Consider the following 24,104-nt stretch of genomic DNA (forward strand, 5'->3'; position numbering starts at 1 on the left):
ACGAGAACGCGCTCTCTCGGCCCCGGCTGTGTTCGGGCCTTTCACAGGTCACCCCGCGGTTTACAGCGCTGCAGAGGACGGGAAGCGCAGCGAGAGCCAAGCGCCGTCCCTGGAGCGCTGTCCCGGCCGGGACGGGCCCGCGGGCAGAGTGCGGGGCGATCCCCACGCGTGGCCCGCACCGCGGCACGGGCACCGACCGGGACCTGCCGGGGGAGGCGGCCCCCGGCCCCTGCGCCTCGCAGGCGGCAGAGGCTCCGCCAGCCGAACCCTCTCCCCGGCGCCGCTCCCTCAGCGCCGGCCCCGCCCCGTTGCGAAGGAAGCGGCGTCGCCGGTTGCTACGAGCCCGGGCGGGACGCGCGGAGCGGCGGCGGGGCCCGGCGCTGACCCGGCGCGGCATGGAGCTCGGCGGGAAGGCCGGCGGGGCGGCGCAGGACCGCGCGGGAGGGCGGCGGAGCGTCCCTGTGTATCCTTCCCGAGGCGGCCCCCACCGCCGCGCCGGGCCTTTCCCGGCGCCGGCCGAGCCCTGCGGAGGGGCGCCGGGGCTGCGCGGGGCCCGTGTGGGGCGGCGGGGCCGGGGCCGTGTGCCAGCCTCCGCCCTGCCCGCGGTCACGGACCGCCTCAGGGCCGTCTTCAAACTGAACCTTGTACATCGCGGGTTTTAAACTGCCGAGGGAATGTTGGCTTCTCGAGCAACGAAAACAAAAGTTTTCTTGTTTTCCCTGTTCTAGGAGATTATGCCACTAGGAATAGTGTTTTCCATCCTAACTTGTGGGTTCTTGTGTTTTGAAATTTAGTAGTAAGAACTACTGACACAAACTCTTTAAGATTCGCCTGCAGAGTGCTACTTAAATAATTACTGGCGTGATGCAGGACTGATCTGGCTCTGTGGAGCGCTTTTATTTAGTGATGTTAATCAATTTCAGAGTAAACAACTAATCCTTTAGGGTGTGCGGAGGTGTGTGGGAGGGGTGTTTACTATTTGACATTTTCCCTGTCATATCTGCATCCTTGTGTTACAGGTTTAGATAACTACACAAAATGTCCCTTCAAATGAACATAGTAAAGGTGGGATTTTTCAGCTGGTGGTACCATGAAAGATGAGTGCAAAGCCTCTCCTAAAATTCCTTTAAAAAGTAAAATGCAATTACATGTTTTTTCTGGAAAAGCATAAAGTTAGTTATGACTGCAACATACAATTATGGGACCTACTCTATATAAAGTCAATCATACAGGCTATTACATCTTTTGACGAGCTGTTCCATCCAGTTTCTATTGTCCTTAACACAGTCTTAGGGGTAGAGATTTAATATTTCATTGTGAGCAGGATTTACAAGAAGAACGTCGGGCATTGAAAGAGGATCAAAAAATGCATCGGAGCAAGGCAATGAAATATTTGGTGGAGACAAACAGAAGAAGAAGGCAAGTAACTAGGATTCCTTTAATGGGGGATTGTAAAAAAAAAAAAAAAAAAAAAAAAAGAGGGAGAGAGAGAGAAAACCAGAAAGGATCAAAACTTTGAGGCAGATCAATATATCTCTACTATGTTTACTTTCGTGTTCACTTTGATAAATAGCTCCCTGCTTTGGCCTAGAGCAATCTAAGCTGAAAAGGTTCACCAATCCAGTTCCATACTATAGGACATATAAAATATAAAAAGAGCAACATTCTGATTTGCTTGCTAAATTTTGGAAACTCGCTGTAGTCACATCTCATATAAACTAAAGGCAAGTAGCACTTTCATCTTGTTGCTCTGATCTGCATTTCTAAGTGTTCTGGGTTTTATTAGCTTCAATGAATGTCTGAAAAATGCACTCAGGTGTACAGCGTGGGCCAGCAGAAGGCAGTTGTTGCCTTCTGAAGTGTGTGCTTTTCTGTCTGCGTGGTGTAACAGCTGCACAGCCTCCCCTTTGTGGCGAAGTTTTGTGCTCCCACTTTCCAATAAACACAAAGCAACATTTTTCTTGTAAGGATTATAGTTGTAATAAAGTTATTTTGTACTGACATATTAAACACAGCTTTGCATAGTCTGTCTTCTGCATACATGAGAATGCAAGCCATGAAATATTCTGTGACAAATGGATTAAGTAAATTATGCACTGAAATGTCTCAGTGAAATACTCTAAGTAGTTTAATGGGCATAGAGGTCTTTTCCCTCACACTTTTCCCCCATACACACATGCAGGGGGCTCAGCTGTGTGTGGAAAGGCAGATGGGTTCCTCCCTGCAAGCTCCCAGCCTCAGACCTGCTTCCTCTGCCTCTTGTTAACTTGTTAATGCTCGTGCCCCACGGTTCCCCTATCGGATAACTTTCTGTTGTACAATGTTTACTTGCTGGAATATGTCCATAACTCATAAGAGAGGTGGTATCTATTGTTTATATTGCCATTTCAGCCTGACAGTATGTGCTATCAACTTATGTTTTGAAATACAATGAAAAATGGAAGAGGAGGTGTAATCACCTGCGAGAAATTAAAGATGGAGTGTGACCCACAACCTTTGCAGATAATAAACTGAGTGTCAGTTGAAAAATTAAATACCTAATTTCATTTTCTGGAATAGAACCACTGTAATGCTACACATCTCAGATGAACACTGTTTATTGTATTACTGGTCTTGAAATATTATATTCTAATGTAAAAGCAAATACCAGACAGCCTGCATATTTTTGACAGACTGGTGTAGTTAAAGTAATACTCATGGATACATAAATACATTTCCATATGTATTTCATTGCGGCCTTAAGAAAAACAGTATAAATCCAAGATACTCAGGTAAGCCACTTAGAAATTTAGGTATGGTATTCATTAAATGAAGTAGTTTCAATTTGTGATAATTGAGAATGGCATTATTATTAGCGCAATAAGCAATTCAAATGGAAGTCGGTGGTAACAAGTTTTCTTCTAATAAGCGAAAAGGACTGGGTTTAGAAAGTTAGTAAGTGCATATACAGTGTTATATGCCGTGACATATGTAATTAAAAAATAAGGATCACTGCATATGTGCAGGAAAGTAATTTGAGAATAGAATTCTTTGAATCAAAATATTTTTTTCTGGCAGTTATGCCGGTAGGAATTGATTGATCAACCCTCAGGTCATGTCTGAAGTCTATAAGCCAAGTTCCATTAGCTTTCTTACACATGTAAAGGTGTTAGATATGATGATGGTTTCTCAAGGGTAGTATGACGTTCTTAACATTCTCACCTGGCAGCACCCAAAATTCTCCCTGCCAGGGCTTACAGGCATGTATCAGGAGTTATTCTTGGCGTTGCTAGTGTATGATTTCAAATGAGAATCTTTTGTACTTTTATATGGAGAGTAGGAACGAGTGCACTGTGAAGTGTGACAGTCCATTTTCTCCCTCTAACCTTCACATGGAATGGTTGAGGTTGGAAGGGACGTCTTGAAGTCTTTTGGTTGAACACCTCCACTCAGGAAGGGCCACCTAGAGCTGGTTGCCTAGGAAAAGCTTTTGAGCTTCTCCAGGAATGGAGACTCCACAACCTCTCAGGGCAATCTGTGTCAGTGCTGTCATCCTTACCAAGGAAGAGTTTCCTGATATTCCAAAGGAAACTTCTGTGTTTGAGTTTGGTCCTGTCAGCAGGCATCACTGGAGACAGCCTGACTCTCTCCTCTTTGCACCTTCCTCCCAGGTATTTATAGACATAAATAAGATTCCTTTGAGCCTTCTCTTTTCTAGGCTGAACAGTCCCAGATCTTTCAGCCTTTTCTCCTAGAGAGATTCTCCAGTCCCTCAATCATCTCTGTGGCCTGTGTCCAGCGTGTCCATATCTCTCTTGTACTGAGGAGCCTAGAGCTGGACACAGTCCTTCAGCTGTGGCCTGCCTAGTGCTGAGCAGGGGGGAAGAATCACTTCCCTCTACATGCTGGCTCTGCTTTGCCTAGCGCAGTTCAGGATTCCATTGACCTTCTTTGCTGCAAGGTTGGTCCTTCTCTCAATTAACAAGTGCCACAGCATGAGAGGAAATGGCCTCAAATCACACCATGAGGAATTTAGGTTGAATACTTAGGAAATTTCTTGATGAAGAAAGGTGTCAAGCATGGGAAAAGGCTGCCCATTGGAGTGGTTGCATGTGGTATACTTCAAGATGTGGTTTAGTAGTGGACTTGGCCATGCTGGGTTTGTTGTTGGAGCTGATGATCCTAGAGGTCTTTTCTAATCAGAATGGTTTATGCTTCTATGTTTAATGAAGATGTTAAAGAGGATTTGGTCCGGTACTGACTTCTTAGGTTCACCGCTATGTACTGGCCTCCATTAGGACTTTGTGTCACTAATCACCACCCTCTGGGCCTGACCATTCAGACTATTTGCATTCCACCTCACTCTGCTAAGTCAGCCTGTACAACAGCATCTTGTTTAGGAGGATCATAGGGGAGACAGTACCAGCTGCCTCAGTGAAGTCTAAATAGACTATATCTACTGCTCTTCTCATCTACAGGACTGTAATTTCTTTGTAGAATTTCATTAAGCTGATCAAGCTTAATCAATTTGAATGTCAATCTTAAATTTATAATTTTTCTTTTAAAAAAGTAAAAGCAATGAATTATCTTTAAAAAGAAGCTCTAGTGAAGATATAGGAGAGTTTCTGCTCTCTCCTTAATCTTGTGTCATTTAGGTTCATTCTCCTCATATTGCTTTGTGGAGGAAAATGTTTCTGTGAATTTTTCTTTGTGTGTTTTTTCAGGAACCACCAGCAGACCTCCTTTAAACAAGGTTGTACTAAAGGGCTTTTTAAACTAACAAGACCTGCATATTCATATGCAAGGTTCTTGCAGATTGAGGTCTTCTGTTTTCAACCTTTACTATAAGTACTTGTAATTAATCTTTCCCTGACAGTCTACTGTTGATTTGTTGTCAATATTTCTAAAATGCAGTACCCTCAGCATTAAAAATACTCATCTTCCACAAGCTGTACTCAGTTAATTGGTTTAGTAGTAAAAGACAACATCAGAAAGAGCAAGGATGGCTTTGGAAATAAAAGTCTCAGTAACTTAAATCACAGATCTTTTTCAAACCCCTTGATGTCATCTGTTTCTTTGCATCTCTTGTACTGACTAATCTCCTTAGTTTTGTGTTAACAGTACTTTCAGCACAGCAAAACCCCCTAGCCTACAGTTCATACAAGTTGCCTGAGTATCAAGAAAGTAATTTCTTTATTGTCTCACTGATACATGAAGTTGTAATTTTAAGATCAGATTAAGAATCAAATATTCTCTGGGGCAGTAGTTTGGCAGATATTTTGTTTAAATAACAGTATTCTGGAAATAAAAGCTACTGACTAAGCACATACTTGATGCAAATGAATAGGATATCATATTTAATGTTTCTATAACACACTGTTTTCTAAATACTAAAGCTGTCAGTTTTGCTGTGGACTATAGACTTCATGCTGTTACAGCTCAGTGCAAAATGTGAGTCCCATTTTACTGTGATGTTACTGTCTGCAGATAGCTGGTTGATTCTGGAAATGCAATTGTCTATGTGCATTTTAAAATAAGCCTTCCATTGGTTCAGGATTTTGAATTACCTTGAAATAGCTAATCCATCTGTTGAAACTGGGGAAGGAAATCTATAGCCGTTTCTGATCTATTCCCAATCTATTGTTCTTTCCATAATACTTTATTTTCAACATATGCACAAGCTTTGTGCTCCACCTACTGGCTGAGTAACATTGATTATTTAATAAAAGCTCTTTAAATCATTCATCAGTTTTTTTGATAAAGAATGAAAAGCAGTGTATGGCCAGAAATACAAGAACAATGTCTGCACTTGGCAAATAGAGAGGGCAGAGTGTTAAAAATTTTGTATTTCTTTCTACATCAGAATGGAACTGTGGGAAATAGGTGATCACTGTAACCATGTGGACTTGAAATGCAATATTGCCATTTCTGATAAAGGGCCACAGGACTGTGCTGAATTTGCAAGGCCTTGGAACAGATGTTTGCCAAGCTTGCTCTCTGAACTTTTCTTGACCTGACAGCAGCTTTGTTTTGCTTGGTTTGGCTGTAACAGCAATTTCTCTAGAAGACCAGGTGTCTGTGGCTAATTTATTTTGTCTTTATCTTTTTATTGTATGACCGTAGTTTTATATAGATATCAGTAAGAAGTAGTTATTCTATGCCGAGAATGAGATATTTATGACTCTAAAATAATGAAGTAGTATAGAGAAATGCAGGCCTGATTCAGTAGCAGAGGCTTTGAAAACTGGAGGTGTAGGATGTGGCAGGGAGGAGGACAGGCAGGGGATGGTAAGAGATGGCACTCAGGCTTGGCACTGGGGACCCCATGGCTATACTCACCAACAGTCAGCTAAAAGAAATGCAGAACTAGACCTGACAAACCTGGCTTTAGAGGTAGCAAAGAGAAGAGAAGAAAACAATAGCATTGAACATACATAGAAGGCACCATGTGTGGAATATTTGGAGGTACTGTGGAGCTACAGATTGATGATGATAGAGCAGAGGTGTAAAAGTGTATTAGCAAATAAAAAAATTACTCCAAGTGGATCCTAAGGTGAGGGAGAAGAAAGCATTTACATGAAGATCCAATTGGTCCTGCAGAAGGGACTCCAGATGCTGCCAGTTCACCCTAACACTCCAGCACAACCAGAATGAAACTGCAAGCCTTGGCATGCAAAAGAGCAATGCAAGAATGAGCATCAGGAAAAGGAATAGAAACTCAATGTGTGAATAACAGTTCAAACTGGTTTATCACTATTATTGAGCCTTTTTCTGTATAGTAATATTTTACTATACAGAAATTACTATTTGTATTACTATTTATAGTAATTAGTATGTAATATAATAGTAATAGTATTATATTAATAATATAATAGTATTGTATTATATTATATTAATAATATAATAGTATTAATATTTATAGTAATATTTTTCAGTAACAATTCTGGATTAGTAATAATTAGACTCTTAAGATTTGTATTATGCTAACAAAAAAAATGCTTGACTGTATAAGATGTACTTGGGCTTTGCCAATGAACAAGACTTGGAATGTGGGAACTGGTACATGGTGCAGGAAGCCCTCCTGCGGACCTTTGGGACATATTGCATGACAGCCTCTGTGAGCCCATACACTGTTGCAAGGGTTGGTCCTTCTGAAGCACTCACAGCAATTTCAGGCTGTCTTTTTGTATTCAGCATACAATAATCAAAGAAGATGAAGGAATAGATTTAATATTCCTGGTCTTGGTAAGTGTCTCAGATAAAAAAGTTGATTTTTGGGCAATGTCCACAGATCTTTTTAAGGACATAAGGTTGCTTTCTGTTTGCCCATAAGGGGAATTTTGAGTGTGACACAGCATTCTTGACACTAGGCTTTTCTTGATCCTACTGTAGTAATTGACCATACAAATATCTCCCTAGCTCAATTTTAAAATTACTGTGCACAGGTTTGCAACATTATATGGCAATGGAAGAATAGTATCACTCAGTATCAAAAGGTTCATTTCATAGTATTCCATACACACTATATTTATTCTTTTTTTAATTATAATTTTCATCCAAGGCAGTTATAAGCATTTAGTCCACCTGGGAATGTAGCATCTATCACTTCACTGTGAAGACAATATAATAAAATTAACCAGGAAATAGTTCCACCATCTAGTCATACTGTTTTTAACATAAAAATGCCTTCCACATAATGTCTGTATATGTGAGACAGCTAAGTACTTTAAGTTTCCAAATTCTCCATAAATATTTTGGCAGCCATTTCAAAAATTGCTGCACCACTGGATTGTTTATAGTAGACAGAAAAATTGGGTTAAAAAAACACCAGTCAGGAAATTCTTCTGCTAACTATCCATCTTAAAGCCATACTCCTTTGCCAGTATTACATCTGTGATAGGAGCCTAAGCTGGTGGCTTAAGGAGAGTGCATGAACAAACATTTGCACTAATTGTTTTTCTGTAAGATATAAATGTGCTTTTTAAAAATTATTTATTTTACATAATGCATCTGGGTGTTACAATTTACATTTTGAGAGGTCAAGAAGTTAATAATGCTTCACTGAATAACTTTAATGCATTTCCTTACATTAAAATAAGATCCCTTTTTTCTTCTTCTTGTCTTAATCCAAACCAAACAGTGATCATGATGAACTGTGCTGAAAAAGACCTCTTGCATCAGCATTTGGACTTGCTCATTCCCACCTATATGGAACAACATGATACCTTTTAATACTCATTATTAGGAATGTGGAAGAGTGCAGCTAATTCATATTCAAAACAATTTTTTTTTAAAAGATACTCTGTCAGAATTGACTTTTTTCCTTTTTGGAGTTATACGCTGGAATTTCTCCAGGTGTAAAGTTATGGAATTTCCCACATGTTTGAATTTAGCAACTACAGTTCAACCAAAGGCCTTCTTGATCAGCTTCTAAAGATATTAAAGTGCATCAAGAAGAATGTGTTTAAAGTAGTTATGGGGATAAGAGAGTCTGTTTCCTCTCTTGTGATTTTCACTTACTCAAGATAAAATTGCAGATTTCTGTATTAGATTTTAAGGTGAGTGAAATTCAGGAATACTGAAAGTGAACAATGAACTCTAGTTCTATTTTTTAATTATAACATGTTTTGACAGCTATGTATATATGAATCTTCAGAATAGTGAAAGTTCTTTGTCTCTTTCTGCTACAGTTTGGCTTCCAAGTGGATTAAAGTGGATATTCCTGTATGAGTGTGTACTTGGGAATTAGTTGGCAGTTTTTCTATGTTTTGGGTTTTTTTACTATTGTGCAATTACAGCCTTTAAGCTTTCTAAAATAAAGAGTTTCAGATTTCAAAATTCAAATTATTTTTGTGGTTTTTTCACAGGAGATCAGTCATCACTTTGAAAGGATGCTAGAGAGGGTCAAGTTGAATATTTCATTTGAACTTTTTCCCTGAAAAGCAAAGGGAAAAATAATTTAAATAGCTTGAATTAAGGAGTAGCTCTGTAAAGTAGCAGCTTTGCTCCATTAAGCAAGAAGAACCATGAAGCAACCACCAGTGATTAGAATTATGGGAAGGTATCTTATTGTGATGAGAGAAACAAAGAACATGTGGTCAAACATTTCTTTCCACTAATGCTGGCTAGATGAGGACCCTACTTAGTGTATTAGTGACCTGTTAAATCACATTTCTAATGCACAGATAGGGAGCTCCCAGGTGTAGTGATCTTTGCATGGCAGGCTTTGGAAGTTTCACATGAAGACCATTACTTTTATAGTATTACTGCTTCTAGAATAGAATGTTTCCAGGGATGGGACATCTGCAACCTCTCTGGGTGACCTACTCCAGTGTTTCACCACCCTCACTCTAAAAAGTTTCTTCCTTATACGTAGTGTGAATCTACCCCCTTTTAGTTTAAAACCTTTAAATATGACTTGCCTACATAGGCACTGTGCCAATAAATATTCCGGGTATATTTCACTTCGGGAGCTAGTTTGTCAGTAAAAGGGGATGATTCTGTCAGTAGATGATTCCATATAGCTTCATGAGGTTCATGCCTACTGAAGGAAACTTCTGTGATGATAGTTGTTTTTGACTAGAGCCTGCTTGCTTTCCAACCAGCAAGAGAACACATTTAACATATTTTTTAATAATAATAGATTCTGTCAAGTATAGTTTCATGTTAATTCTTTATCCCATTTTGTGCTGCTAAACTGATTGTCTTTCAGGAAACTTCTTGACAACTACAACTTGACACTCGCATATTTGTAGATAAAACTGTAGTTCCTTTGTGTTATTTATAGATAACAACTTTTAAACTGTTATTATTCTCCCAACAGCTTGTGAGGAGCACATACAGAGCATTTGCAGTTAACCTTCCTACTGATCTGCTCACTGTGATACACTTATGCAGTGTAATACAGTAAAGGCTGTTGTAAAAGTCACATTGGTGGAAAGAACTGATCAAGTCTGCGTGTTAATTCACAGATAAAAAAGAATCGAATCTCTAGTTGAGGGTTAAAAATAAAAATATATTGTGACTCCTCTTCACCACCCACTGTCCCATTTACATTCCGAAAAACTCTAAAACTCCAGCTGTGCTGAAATTAATAGCATTTACTTTATGGACAAGCTGGCTTTTGTACTAAAACAGCAAGTTGGTAAGCAAGTAACTTACTAATATTTTGGTAAACGTAATTCATAAACACAGGGTTGATCTGCTTTTGCTTCTTAAATACAGAGCCTTCGAAGAACGTCAGAAGGAAGAAGAAGCAAAAGAACAAAGATTTAGAGAACAAGTTCTGCAGCAGAGGAAAATCAAATTTCAGGAGGCAACTGCTAAGTTCCGATGTGCTCATCAGCCTTTATCTCAGCAAAAACAAACAGGTTTGTCAATTAAAAATTAACCATTATTCACAATAGAATTGTTTCTATATGAACAGAATCAGAGAATAGTTAAGGTTGAAAGGGACCTCTGGAAGCCATTAGTCTTTTCTACTAGTAAACAGAATAATTCACTCAAAGTAATTGAATTCACAAAAGCAAAACAACTGACGAGAAGATCAGATCTGATATATATGACAATTTGGCTAGGGGATATAAAAACAGATTTTCTAAAAACTGTATTATGAGATATTTCACGATATTCCAGTCACAGTAAGTACATTACCTCCTTGAGGTATTGTGGCTTCCTGGGTTTTCCCCACTTTTTTGACCGGTGTGCCTATTGGTTGCAGTACTGTGCTTTCACAGTTCAGTGAGAGGTGTTACAAGGCCACCGGTAGTTACTAGGACAGCATAATGATCCCCTTTTAGAACCTTTGAACATAAAATATTTAAAAATGTGCATTTTGTTTATCATTAAGTAAATGCAGTCCTAGCATGTACTAATATGGTACATAACTTTTTTTTTTCTGAGTTAGTCCACTTTCTAAGCTGTTCTCTTGCTGGGAAGCAGTGATCACTTCAGCTCCATTCCTGCTTTCTTGGAATCAGTGCAGATTGGCAGGAGTTTGTAACAGCATTGGCCAAGTCTGATTTCCCGTCAACTTTCCAGTGTTCAAATGCTAAAGATATGGTCTATTACTTAGGTATTCTTTAACAGATTTACTCTCTCAACTGCAGTTGTGCCAGCTGTGAGGTAATGTCTCTGACTTCAAGATCAAATGTCAGATTAAAATAACAAAATAGAACAGTACTGGTTTAGGGCTTCTTCATAGCTCTACTGACAGCCTAGACTGTGAAGCAATAGAAGGAATCACAATTTTTTCTCTTGGTTTTCGTTTATAGAAATTCTGCCTCTGCTACTCTCTACCCTACTTCTACTCATTGGAAAGTGGCAATACATTGTGGCTGTCTGGACTCCTTTCCTCACTGGTTCAATTATTAAGTTACAATTTGGCCTCTGTAAAATATCTGCAAGCCATAACTTTGGCTTAGTGCATGAGTGGAGTAATCATGATGTAAAAACAAAGTTAGATTTTTTTAACCTCATATTTTTTCAACAGTGCATTTTAAAAGCAAATAGCAAAACTGTTGAATACATGTATGACTGTAAACATTTAAATAGACTGAGATTTTGTTTCAGAGGAACTCGAGGAGCTCTTGCATGTCTAATAATGCTAAACTACTGTGTTTAAGAGTACTTCGTTTTAACAGTACTTTTTTAACAGTTTAACACAGTAGTTTACTGTGTAACTGTCTGGATTTAGGCTTCCAAACTTCAGCAACTTAACCAAACCATTTATGGTAAAATATTCAAATTTTAAAAAACTTTTTCCCTATTGTGTGTTTTTAGCTCTGATCCCTTCAGTCCAAACAAAAGCAGCTTTTCAGTTAGAAGAAGCTCTTGAGCAAATTAAAGGATCAGTTTTAACGCCAGGACTGTGCTTGCCAAACATAAACAAAGTCAACTTCAGGTAAGCATTCCTGTTTACTCTGATAATCAAAGAAAGTAAATTTCTTACTGTATTCAAGGAACAGCAGACAATTACCTTTAAGAAATTGTGGTGCATTTCTCTCGTGGCAAAAAAAAGCATTTCTCTGAACTTTTCCAACTAAACATTATGCAATTTCCTTGAGTTGTTTGTGTCCAGTTGGTAAGACAGCAGAGGAGATGACACAAACCTTTTCCCCTCAGTGGAATTCTGGGAATAGCCAAGACTAACCCAGTCTCTAGTCAGTTATAGCCCAACTCAGATTGCCTGGTTGTCAAACCATTTGGTGTTCTCAGAATTATTCTGTCCAGGGAATTTCTTACCCAGATTTTTTCCCTTCAAGGATATTCAAGGATACTCTAGTTTATATGTTCACCCAAGGATCTTCTTTCCAGCTGTCATTCCATGATATTTCTCATTCTCTACATGAATCAAGAACGTCTTGATAGCAATCTGACCTGTAATTTCATTTTATATTACATAAAATTTTATTTGCATACTTTTCATTCTACCCAAACACTGTTTCTAAGATACCTTGACTTGTAACAGAATGTTCCTTCATACATCCTTTATTTATCTGATCTATTTCCTACTAGTTCCTGATTATCCTTTTCCTAGCCTTTCATTTCTTTACCATTTCAGCTCAGGGTTATTTTTGTTGATGTTTCTTTCATTATTCCTTTCTGCATTTCAATTATTTTCTGCATGATATACATTGTGAAGATGTTCAGAATAGAGATAAATTCTGTCTGAAAGGGATCTCCCTACTTTTGAACTTTAGTGTGTTCTTCATTTTGACATTAGTACTCAACTTGTTTACATATCTCTGCTGATTAACACATTTTCAGACGATAAACTGGTCAGTTGAGAAAATATTTTATAACTCATGGAGCTTAACACTCATGCTATTTTCTAGTCAACTTTCATAGGAAGATTGTAGCAACAAAAACAAAGAAACAAACAAGAAATCTACCTGTTAAATCTAAGTTTCATTTATGGCAAAAAACATGTATATGTTTCTGAACCCTTTCTCAGATTTCCTGATCATTTGTCTTGGTACACTCATAGGCTGGATTAAGGACAGCATCTCAGTGCCTTTATAATTTCTTTATATTTCATTGTTTTTCAAACTGCTTCTTGTGCAAACACATTGGTATCTCAGGACTTGTACAAACCACTTACCATTTCTTACAGTGCTGTCGCTCCATTTTTATTTGTATGATTTCAAAAATCCACTGTCCTTTAGCATGTGTGTTCTTTTTCCAGTTTTCATTTTCTTTACCTGATTTCCTAAGGAAATTCAATTTATATGTTCATATTCTTTTACAGTTTGTTTTCCCCTAGTAACCAAATTTGAGAGAGAACTAAAAATCTCAAAGTTAATTATATATCTGTAAATTTGAAATTAGAAATTGCTCAAGGAAAAAAAAAAAGAAAATAAATGACCCTAGCATCAGAAAGGTTTACAAGTTGAGTCCCCTCTGAACTGTTGGAAAGTCACAAGACAGCTAGTACAGATAAAACAGAAGAGCATTTTGAGAAGGTTCTGAACATTGAAGGTTCTTCAAAACTCACCGGTTCTGAGCTGAAAAGCTTTAAACATTTCTTATAATCCCTTTAATTGGAAATTTTGGGATGGGTAATAACTAACTCACATGAAGTAGTAGATACTTTTCTATATTTCTGTTGCTTCTTACAATTCTATAAATGCCAAAGCCAAAAATCTTGTGTCATCTTTAGAATTTACCCTTCCTCAGGAAGAGAATGCATAGAATTCATTGACAGTCCCCTCTTAAAGGAAGAAATTAATACTGTATCAAGTATGCAAGATAAATATAGCTTTGGACCCAACTGAATATCTTTGAATTTTAAAAGATTCTAGAATTCATAATGTCTGTGTTTTAAAAGGTGTAAAAGAATAAACTGAGCAATGGAGACATATTAACTCCTCTTGGAGAAAGCAAAAGTCCTGAAACACCTAATAAGTGTATTCCATGCTGCAGTAGAGCTATTTTGCTTCTAGTTGGGTTTAATTACTGAATGCTAAAGCAAAGATTTGGAGAGCTCATAGGCTAACAGACACTGGGATGTCTGGATACATTAGGTGTGTAAATGGCATGCTGCTCTTTTTATAAGATATATTTCCCTGTTGGTGCTTAAAATTGCTGAATTTTGATGAAATTCAGTCTTGGGATGTAAACTCTAATATGACAAATCAAAAATGGTCTGCGGAAAAGTTGGAATGTTGAAAATTTTATAAATATAAATGGTCCAAGCATGTAGAAATTTTTATAAATATGAATGGTCTAAGCACTCAAATAAGTTTAAAAAAGGTTGTGTGTATCTAAAAAAACAGCAAACCAGAATTTTGGGGCCCAGGTGTCAGTAAGTCTGGCCCACAATAATGAAGAAGTTTTGGGATAGGGAGGATATTTGCTATTCAAAAGAAAACAGCATGAAGTTTTCTGAGTTCAATGAATAAATATGTGAATTTGTTCTCTCTTTTTGCTGTCAGCCATCTCATCAAAAATAATAAATTCCATTTTAAGCTCTCCTTAGGTCACTGCAATTAAGCCAGCGTTTCTTGTAGTGTTGTATAAAATCTCCTGAAAAATAATAATCTTCATGGTTTGAAAGTTTCCATTTTCCATTGCCCTAAAATTATAAGTGTTATGATAAATACAAAAAAAAGGAGGCCTTATTAGATTATTTACCCACTTGAAACAGATCCACTGAAAACAAAAGGGATAATTTTAAGTGCAGGAAGAGAAGGCTCAGAAGACCTTAAGCTGAAGGAGTGGATAGAAATGAAGGAAAGAGGTTATTGAGTTTCTGTACTTACGTGAAACATACATCTTCAGCTAAGGGCTGATCACAGGGCCCAACTGCATTAGCTACTCTAAAGATTTTTTTGTCAGGCAGGAAAATACCAATTCTTTAACATACCACAATACTGACATTACACATCATTGGTAGATTTGGGCTCTCTGGATTTAAGAAAACCTTCTTGCTCTTTGAAGTAAGAGAATACGTGACAACATCAATACAGTTACACTCTGCATAAGCGAACTTTATGGAGAAATGAAGCTCATTTTCCTCTTTGGTTTTTTTTCTTCTTTAAAAAAAACAACTGTCTGTGTTCTGTTTCTGTAAATTTCCAAACTGTTGGCTGACATTTTCCATATTAATACAGCCTGAGGCAGTCACCCAACAACCCAATCAGAAAATTCTATTTCTAAATAACAGAAGTTTTAAAATGGAAAGTATTGGACACTTTCAGATAGTAGTAACAGCATTTGTTGGACTTTTCATCATTTATTGATGGTGTATACTTCTGGTAAGAAAAATACTTAAAATGTACAATTGATGCATAGAAATAAGACAAAGTAATAATTTGCCTGCTTGTATCAAGAACCACAGATGATGCTTCATGCTCATCAGCATGTAGAAGTGATTCTTTCCATCAGAAGCAGAATTCAGCAATGTTTGGCTGTGATGAAACAACACAGGAGAGGAGTAGAACAGTCATGGATAGTCACCAACTTCTCTTCCAGAAAAATCTGAAAGAAATGCAACAACTCCTTGAAAAGCAGCATCTCAATAAATTGGAGGTATGATATTTTCATTTCATGTGATTCATTGCAAGATGCTTTTAAATGTGGCAGAAAGTTTCTTGAATGTTGTAAAAACGAAAAATGTTCAGCTGTCTTTATCAATTAGACAACTTAGGAGGGCACACTGTACTACGCCTTATCAATAGATTATTTTTAGTAAATTGTACATATTTTCCAGCAAGAAGTTAGAGTTCTTTAAAAATATTTATAAGATTTTTTTTTCACAAATTCATCCAAGATACCTGCTGTGTTGTCCATTTTTCCTGTTAATGTGAGATTTGTACGTCAGACTTCTTGTCTCAGACATTGGTAACCATTAATCGATCACGGGAGTCTTGTGCTACCTCTGAACTTAAACTGATGGTTTTCAGTGCACACCCAAGTTTCTGCTGGGCTTAGTGTGACATCTCAGCACAAAATGCTATAGCAGTATTACAATGGCATGTCAAATGTTGGGGGATTTTTTTGTTTGGTTGGGTTTTTTTCCCAGTGTGTGGTGATATGTTAGAGATGGACTTCATGTCTCCTGAGATCCTTTTTTGTAATCTTTGGAATAGCTGCAGGTGTTCAGCAGTGAGCTTTTTCTAGCTAAACTAATTTTTAGACTAAAAATCAGTTTAAAAAGTTACCTTATTAACAGTGAAAATCAAGAACTGAGCTCTAAAATGATTTTTAGTTGTGCTCCTTTAAGTGTGATTTTATGTCTCGGTGTTATCTTTGATTTTGGAAATACTGTCTTCAACATTACATGTTCTGGAAAAAAGTGGTCATACTTTGGGGCTCATTCTTTTATTTCTGTAATATCTATTGGTATCCAGATTAGAGGTATCTGAAATGACCTGGACTCCGTGAAGCCCATCCCTGTATTTTGGTCATGGCTGGAGGCATGGAATCATTGATGGCCATAGAGCAAGGGCTTTTCCTTTTATTTCAAGTGTACAGATAACTTGTGAAAGACTTTAGAGTGTTTAGATATAATTTTGTATTGATGTTTCTAGGAGCATTAGTCTCTGCCTTTGTATCTACTTTGTTCTGCATGGTTATGCATGAAAATCTTGAGCAGCTGATGGCTAACACAGAAAATCTCAGCTGGAGTGAGGTTCAAAACAATTGAATGGAGAGAAAGTATAGTTTGTACTGGCAGTGTTCTTTCTTATTTCTAAGCAGAAAAGAAGAAAAAGAAATTGTCAATTTATAGATGAGAGCTGATAAAATTGAATTCTAAATACCCACTTTACAAAAATAGATAAATGTCTAAGCCTTTTTTTTTTTTTTTTTTTTTTTTTTTTTTTAATACCACATTTGCAATTCACTGGTAGAGAGTTTGCAAATCCCTCCCTAAATTATTATGCTGAATTTGGGAGTAGCTGAATTAAAGCATCTTAGAATTAGAAAACAAAACACGTTCTCTTTGAGAAATATATATAAAAAGATTCTTCTAAATGTATTTTAAAACTTCTATATTGGAGTGTTTTATCAAACAGAATTATCAGTTCCTAATTGAATTCGAGGGAAAAAACTGCTGTAAGTCATGCATAATTTTTTGCTTTTAGTTTTTTCTAAATGTTATCATCAACTTTGAACACTCCATATAATATTGAGATTTGTGTTTCCAAATTAATGTATTTTTGAAAATAGCTGTAAAAATTTTTGCTTTTTTTTCAGAAGGTATTTTTTTGCTACCACTAGGGGTTGCTCCGATTCTTTCCTCTGATGAATAGTTTCAAAGTGTAAACATTTATTCTTTAGACATTTGGATTTGCTTTCTTGAAATTACATGCTTTGGACTCTGATTAGAAAAACAGTCAAGAAAGCTATTGACCTTTTTCTAAAGTCTGAGTTTTGGAAGTTTTATACTTGGATTGTGCTGGTGGCTTGTGTGCATGTGCACTGTGACTTCCTGTTTTATGAAATAGTATTTATAATACTCCTACTAAAAAAAATAATAGTTTATAATGATTTAAAATGCTCTTACTGAAATCAATAGACTTAAGTAGTCTTGATACTACCTGTTGTCCAAACTAATTTCTAAAATTAAAGTATTTCACTGTGCACATGCTTTGCAACCTAGCCATCGATTAAGATCCTTTGACCTGTCTTTGTTTCTGTTTTTACAGGCCCAACGGGATTATAAAGATTCCTAAAATTCTTTACTTTCCTACAGGACAATAAAGTTCTATGTGAACCTTTATCAGTAGATTTGTTGTGTTCCCTGCTTTTTATCTCTAAATATTTATACAGATTCATCGGTAAGCCAAGAGTTTTAGTGGCTTCTACCATTTTCCAAAATTATTTTGTGTAAAGTATTGAGAGCAGTAGATTTTATTTTGTGCAATAGTTGCATCTAAGCTACTATATCAAGTTACTGTTTTATGTTCATGAGTATGTTCCATTTTGAAGAATTTAATATTGCTCCCTTCATTCACAAAAAATGGTTTTGTCTCTCCATCCTTTCCTGGGTTTATTGCATGCATAAATAAAATCTTTAAGGTGGAGCTGGCAGCATAGTCTTTAGCAGCTTTTCACCAAATGACATTAGCCCCAAGGTGCTTAACATTTTTTTGAACTGTTAACTCATTATGTTGAAATTTTCCATTTCTGGTACCTGCCTTGAACTGAATATTTTAAAAAATTTCCAGTAAATGGCTCAAAAATTACAAGGGAGACTATTGTTCAGGTATTTTTTGTCTTTTTCTTTTCGGCACCTTTCAATTTCATGGTCATGAAACATTATTTTGGTCAGTACAATATTTCTAGGCTCTACCAGAAAAATACATTATGCCTGAATTAAACTGATAGCACAACATTTTATCTATCATTATCTACTGTCTATAGTTCCATTTTTTAAACAAAAATACTTGGAAGTAAGAGCTAATTGAAGACAAAATAGGTATAGATTATCCCGTGGAGATTTGCACTCTTCCCTCCTTTATATGACCATAATTGGGTTACCTAAGTAGTATCTGTGAAATCCGAATTTAAATCCCTTTCTGGCTGATTTGAAGCAGGATTTTTACCTTAGTTCACTGTTTTTTCTGGGCATATTGCGCAGCCATTGAAATACTCACTACCACTCTATGAATACCATTCCCCTTTGAAGAAACACTTCAGTATTTATTGAAATAGGAATGGAACACTGGTATCAATTCTCAGAAATTGCAAATCAAACCCAAAGCTCAACAGGTTGCTCTTATGTCTAAAACAGGAAAAATTTGTATCTTACTGTACTATGTGTATTTATACATATTACATGTGAAATCACATAAATCTCCGAGGAACAATGAAGAATATTTTCTAAGTGATGTTCCACTGAATGGTATGGACATCACCTGCCCTGCAGGAATTCACTTGTAAGACTGTTAGCTGTGTGTTACTGTGCTTCTGAGTTTCACAGTGTGAAATGGAGATATTTCACATAACTGATGGAAAAACTGTAGTATGACTGGAATGAGTTAACCAAAGGTTCCTTCTGCAAGGGGTGTTGTGTCAGTCTCATTCTTCAGAGCCATAGGCAAGACCAGCATGGAAAAAAGGAGTGCTGTGTACAGAGTCTCTCCCAAGCATCAAGAACTTCTAGAATGCTCAAGGCTAGTTAGTGGGAAAACAAACTCCGATCGGGAGGGTTAGGGTAAAATGGCATTGAAGCAGAAGTCAAACTCAGTTTTGTAGAGATGATTCAACATAGAAATAGGCTCATAGAAATAGGTTTCTATGGTCACCTTAAATCTAGAAATGTTGGCCATTTTTTTACTTGTAAATGTGTGTGTTAACGTTTTTATGTTGATCATTTTAATTATATGACAGGCCTGAGTGATTTCCTTACTTACTTTCCTCTTGGCAAGAGGAGAGGTGTTCAGTTTTCATTGGCTTTCAACCAATTTTGTGACTAATGGCTATTTTCTACATTATTTCAGTAATCCAAAATTCACATGTGCTATAAAGACAAATTGAAATGTATCTCTAGACTAAATTATTTTACCCAAATACTCCAACTTGTTTTGATTGTGTATTCCTCAAGAGTAGGTTTTGAGGTTTTGGGGGAGGTTTTTCATAAAGTAACTTAGTCTAAGCTTGTGCCATATAAAATTACAATCTTCATACCTGACTGTCTGGAGTTCATTCAAAAGTGTCTTTCCTCAGTTCAAAGTTCTTCTTAAACAGGTAATAATGTAGGATTGAAGCTGAAACAGCTTTTCAGTACAAAAGAGATTGTTTCAGAGTTAGACTAATACATGGATAAGGTTTTGGTTGTGGGTAAGTTATGATTGTTATATATACAGCATTAGCTCACAAACCACAGGAACAAGGAAATTAATACTATCCTTTAATACATACCTGTTCCTTTTTTACAAGCATATAGTTTTTTCATGAGAATTGCCATACATATTAATGTGACTCCATTTTTGGATTTACAGTGATATACATGTATCTAAGTATATATATATATGAAATATTTATGTATAGCTATGCACTAAAGTATTTTTACCATACTTCATGACTGGTTTTGGAGGGGTTTGTTTCACTGCAACAGAGTAAGATGTTCATAAATGTAGCTGAAAGAAAGGAACAGAGTAAAAAATAGCAGTATCAAATCTTTAGTGTACTGCAGTTACAGTAAGTAACTGTTTCCTTGCAGGAAGGGATGTAAAGTTTGTGCATATGGGTCCACCAGGATGCTGCACTTATACTAAAGTGGCATTATCAGTGATAGTATATACTGGTGTCTCAAGGAGATGTTAAAAAACCTATTGATTTCTCCTGAAGATTAAAGTATCAATCTTCAAATAATTTTGCCCCTTCCAAGATGGCAGAGATGTGGTTTAGGTTTTTTAAACAATGTAAGACTTTTGTGAATTGTAAAGCAACACAGAATTCAGCCCTTTTTTTTCTATCCTAGTATTCTGTTTCTATCCTAGTATACTAATGGTGGTCTGGGTACTCAGGAGCCTTATCAATTATTTCATTATTTCTAATATAAGTTATTATAAACCTGCAGCCACATTTTTGTGGTATTTAGTAGCTTGAGCTTTGGATAGTTTATGCCCCATACTTGCATATCTCCATAAGGAAATATGGTTCACCATAAATAAAGTACTAAATAAAGCAACAAAGCAAACACCCAAAATTTAAAGGACAAGGAAAAGCAGAGAGTAACTGGGACCTCTTTTAGAAGACTGAAAGTTCTTGTAATAAATGAAGAATTGTGCTATTTCAAACAGTGGCAAGATTTAAAAATATCAACTTTTAAATTTGGTGGGCTGTTTAAGAGAAGGTAGATGCTGAAAACTTGTACAAGTTCTTATAAATCAAATCTCTTAAGATCTTAGGAAGAATGTATGTCTTGAAACATATCTGATTGAAAAAAGTTGAATTTGTAAAACAGGTAATGTAAGTTGCAGAATTTTTTTTCAAGATAAGTGATTGTATTAATGAAGCATGCAGTGCATTAAAATTATTATTAAACACTAAAGAACTTCAAGAATTCATAGTTCATATCCATGCCCAGTGTTTCTCTATGACTGTTTGCCTTATCATGGTTTTAAATTATGCAGTCCCATGCTATTTTTACATGACAAATTTGTGGCATAGATGATACCTGCTCAAATTGAATTTATTAAATTGATTAGAAACAAAAAAAGGAACAATGCATTAGGGTTGCACACTGCCTCACCATTTAATCATTTAATTTTAATAGTATTTATACCTAGCATTGTAAATTGCACTCCTGGAACTGAATGACCAGATAAGTGTGTGACTCATTTACCTGGGAATAGGGTACCTGAGAAACCAGTACTGAAATGCTAAAGCAATGGAGAGACAAGTTCAGCTGAAGATCTGTTTCCTACACAATATGTACATTTACCTCGTGGCTTATTAAGACTGAAAATCAGAAAGAAACATTGGTATTTAGTGTCCAGATCACTTTTCTTTTAAAACCTTCTGATATTATGGCTTACTGAAATTACCCGCATGCCTATGAAATTAGAAACAAGTTCTTTTTATCCTGTGAAAGTTTGAACCTGCATTTCTAGCATCCTGTAATGATTTTCCAAACAGGCAAATCAGGGGTCCTTTCAAAAACTCATTGATTTTATACCATCATCAATAGGTAGTTTCTGTGTCCTTAGACTGGGAGATCAGGCACCTAGGCCTCAGACTGGGAAAGACAGTGGTGTTGATTAATTGTTGCAGAGTTTCTTAGTGAGCAAGGATATTTGGATTGAGGGTGAGCTACCCAGCCTGGGCCCCAATGCAGGCCTATAGGGCCTGTGTCTGTGGCACAGCTAGAAATTATGTTAAGGTGTCACATGGAATAGAGGGTTTCAAGGTGTTGATAGATATATTTTTGTAGTGTGAGAATTTTAGCTGCCTTAAGAATAAGCTAAACAATGTTTGTTTGCATTCTTTCTATGACCTGTCATTGTAAACTATGCTGAAGAGTATAAAACCCGCCATTTAAGAGAGAATAAATGGAGAACGCTAGGCTAACCATATTGGCTTGACCGACATTGCTCTGTCCAGCCTCCCACTGTTTTAGATGATAAGCTTTTCTCTGGTCATCCTATACCTTCATAACTTCTTTGGTGAGTTTGGCACAATAGAATGGATCTCTTGTATAAGGTAAGCACCAAAATCCTTTCACTGATGTGTAACGTGCTCTGCCCGGATCTTCTGAGAAATAAGTATTGTGTAGGGCTATGTGCATGATGGCTTTCAAACTCATATAGAAATGAGATTATTAATTTTGAATGGACTCTCCCATTCCATAGTTGGTAAACGTGAAACAGTTTTTTAGGTACCTCCCTGGCTTTGAAAGTTAGTTTTGCATCTAAGTTCGTTCCATTGTGTCTTATACTTCACAGTCAATGTCAAGTGTAATATGATATATATATACATATAAAAAGCAAAATATTTCAGTAAAGAAATCAGTTGAAATTATCAAAAATAGCAAGTAGTGTGAGGGGCCTCAGTTTTCAGAATAGGTAGCATTTTTTCAGGATTTTATCTGCAGAAGAGTGCTCCCATTCACCTCTTGGAATTATGAACAGTGGGCACTTCTTTTGCAGAAAATGTCAAATACACAGGTAGCAGCTCTTTAGTGTAATAGCATTCTGACAAAGGCTTTTGGCAGAAAATTCACTTGTTAGGTTCATTTAAAATTTTACATGTTGTTATGTTGTTCTTTTACTGGCCTTATGAAAGATCTCTTAGGCTGATGTTTTCTCTTTGTTTTAGTGCTTTACTAAAATGAAATTGCTTGACCAGGTGTTCTAAGTCCTAAAACAGTCTAAGTCTAAGTCCTCTTTAACTCCTTGGAAGTATTCCTTTCCTGGGGATGTGAATATGTATGGGTGTTAGATTTCATGCATTGTAACATAAGATAATAAAGGCTATAGGCGATACAGTAAATGGTTCTTATATAACAGGAAAACTGCAAATCCAGTAAATAACAATATAGTACTCTATGAATATTTTGTTTTCTAATCACCCTATAATATTCTCACAGATTAAATACAATTAGGGGTCATTGGTATTTCCAGGTTTATTTCCCTTCACCTATTGATTGCTAAAAAAGGATAATTGTTGAATGCTTTTTTATTTCTGCAGAACTACTTCTAATGACACATTTTTACAAGGAAATGGGACAATCATTTGCATTAAATAGTAGTCTAAAGTGGGAAATATGTAAATATTTTAATGAGAATGTTAAGTATCTTTAATGTGTGAAAGGATGAAATTGTATGATGCAACAAAATAAATGTAAATTAACTAAATTTGCATAAACTAAGTAATACTGAGTGTGTGTTTAAATGACAACTCCTTCTTTGTTCTTTAGTTCCTAATATTTCTGGACATTACCTCAACTGAGATCTATTTTTCCATAGAGTTTTGCTTTATAAGGAGCATACTTATTTGTATAATGTAGGAACAAGACTATTTTCAACCCCTGGAGCACAACTGCATAGAATTTTTTTATCTTAATTTTTAAGAGTTGGAAATTTTCTTGCACCTTCCAGAATTATCAGCTTAAACTAAACTGTTATCAAGAGAAGGTTTTTTAAAATTGATCTTTACAAAATTTTTGTTCCGTTTTTACTGTCATTTGAGAAACACATGTTTTGCTGTACAGGTGCAGTTTCCAAATTAGACAAGAAGCTTGACAGCTGTAATTTCTTTTCACTGTTTTTTTCCCCCTTCTAAAAATTTCAAAGTTAGTTCTTAAATTTGGCCTGATACAGAAAACTCTGAGTAGATGCCTTTTCCTTATTTGGGGAAGTTCAAGCAAAGGTTAACAATATAATTTAGCCAAAAATAAAAGTTAATAAATAACTAACAGAGTGCTACTTATTCTTATCTATTAGAAGGACAATGGTTTGTATAGATTTAGTTTGAAAATGTTTCCTAAAGGGAACTTTTCCTATACTTCCTTCTTTGATCTTCTATTTAGCAACTTTATCTTAGATCATAACTATAATAGAAGACTGCACCAACCTCTAAACATTTCATGCAAGGTAAGATTTAATTCAATCATAAAAAGTCTTTCAGGACTTACTAAGCTTTTTCTTCTGTAATTTAATATATTTGTACAG

General features: G+C 36.4%; 1 protein-coding gene across 1 annotated transcript in view; it reads left to right on the forward strand.

Annotated features, from left to right (window-relative positions):
- The first annotated feature begins 393 nt into the window (after positions 1–393).
- CEP126 (centrosomal protein 126) overlaps positions 394–24,104 on the forward strand; it is a 34,136-nt gene continuing 10,425 nt past the window's right edge. Inside the window, exons 1-5 of the mRNA XM_066312959.1 lie at positions 394–463; positions 1,294–1,419; positions 10,204–10,349; positions 11,761–11,881; positions 15,312–15,510. Coding sequence (XP_066169056.1) covers positions 396–463; positions 1,294–1,419; positions 10,204–10,349; positions 11,761–11,881; positions 15,312–15,510 — 660 coding nt within the window. The 5' untranslated portion in view covers positions 394–395. The remainder of the gene's footprint in view (positions 464–1,293; positions 1,420–10,203; positions 10,350–11,760; positions 11,882–15,311; positions 15,511–24,104) is intronic.

The sequence above is a fragment of the Sylvia atricapilla genome, chromosome 2 (assembly GCF_009819655.1).
Source record: "Sylvia atricapilla isolate bSylAtr1 chromosome 2, bSylAtr1.pri, whole genome shotgun sequence".
Taxonomy (NCBI): domain Eukaryota; kingdom Metazoa; phylum Chordata; class Aves; order Passeriformes; family Sylviidae; genus Sylvia; species Sylvia atricapilla.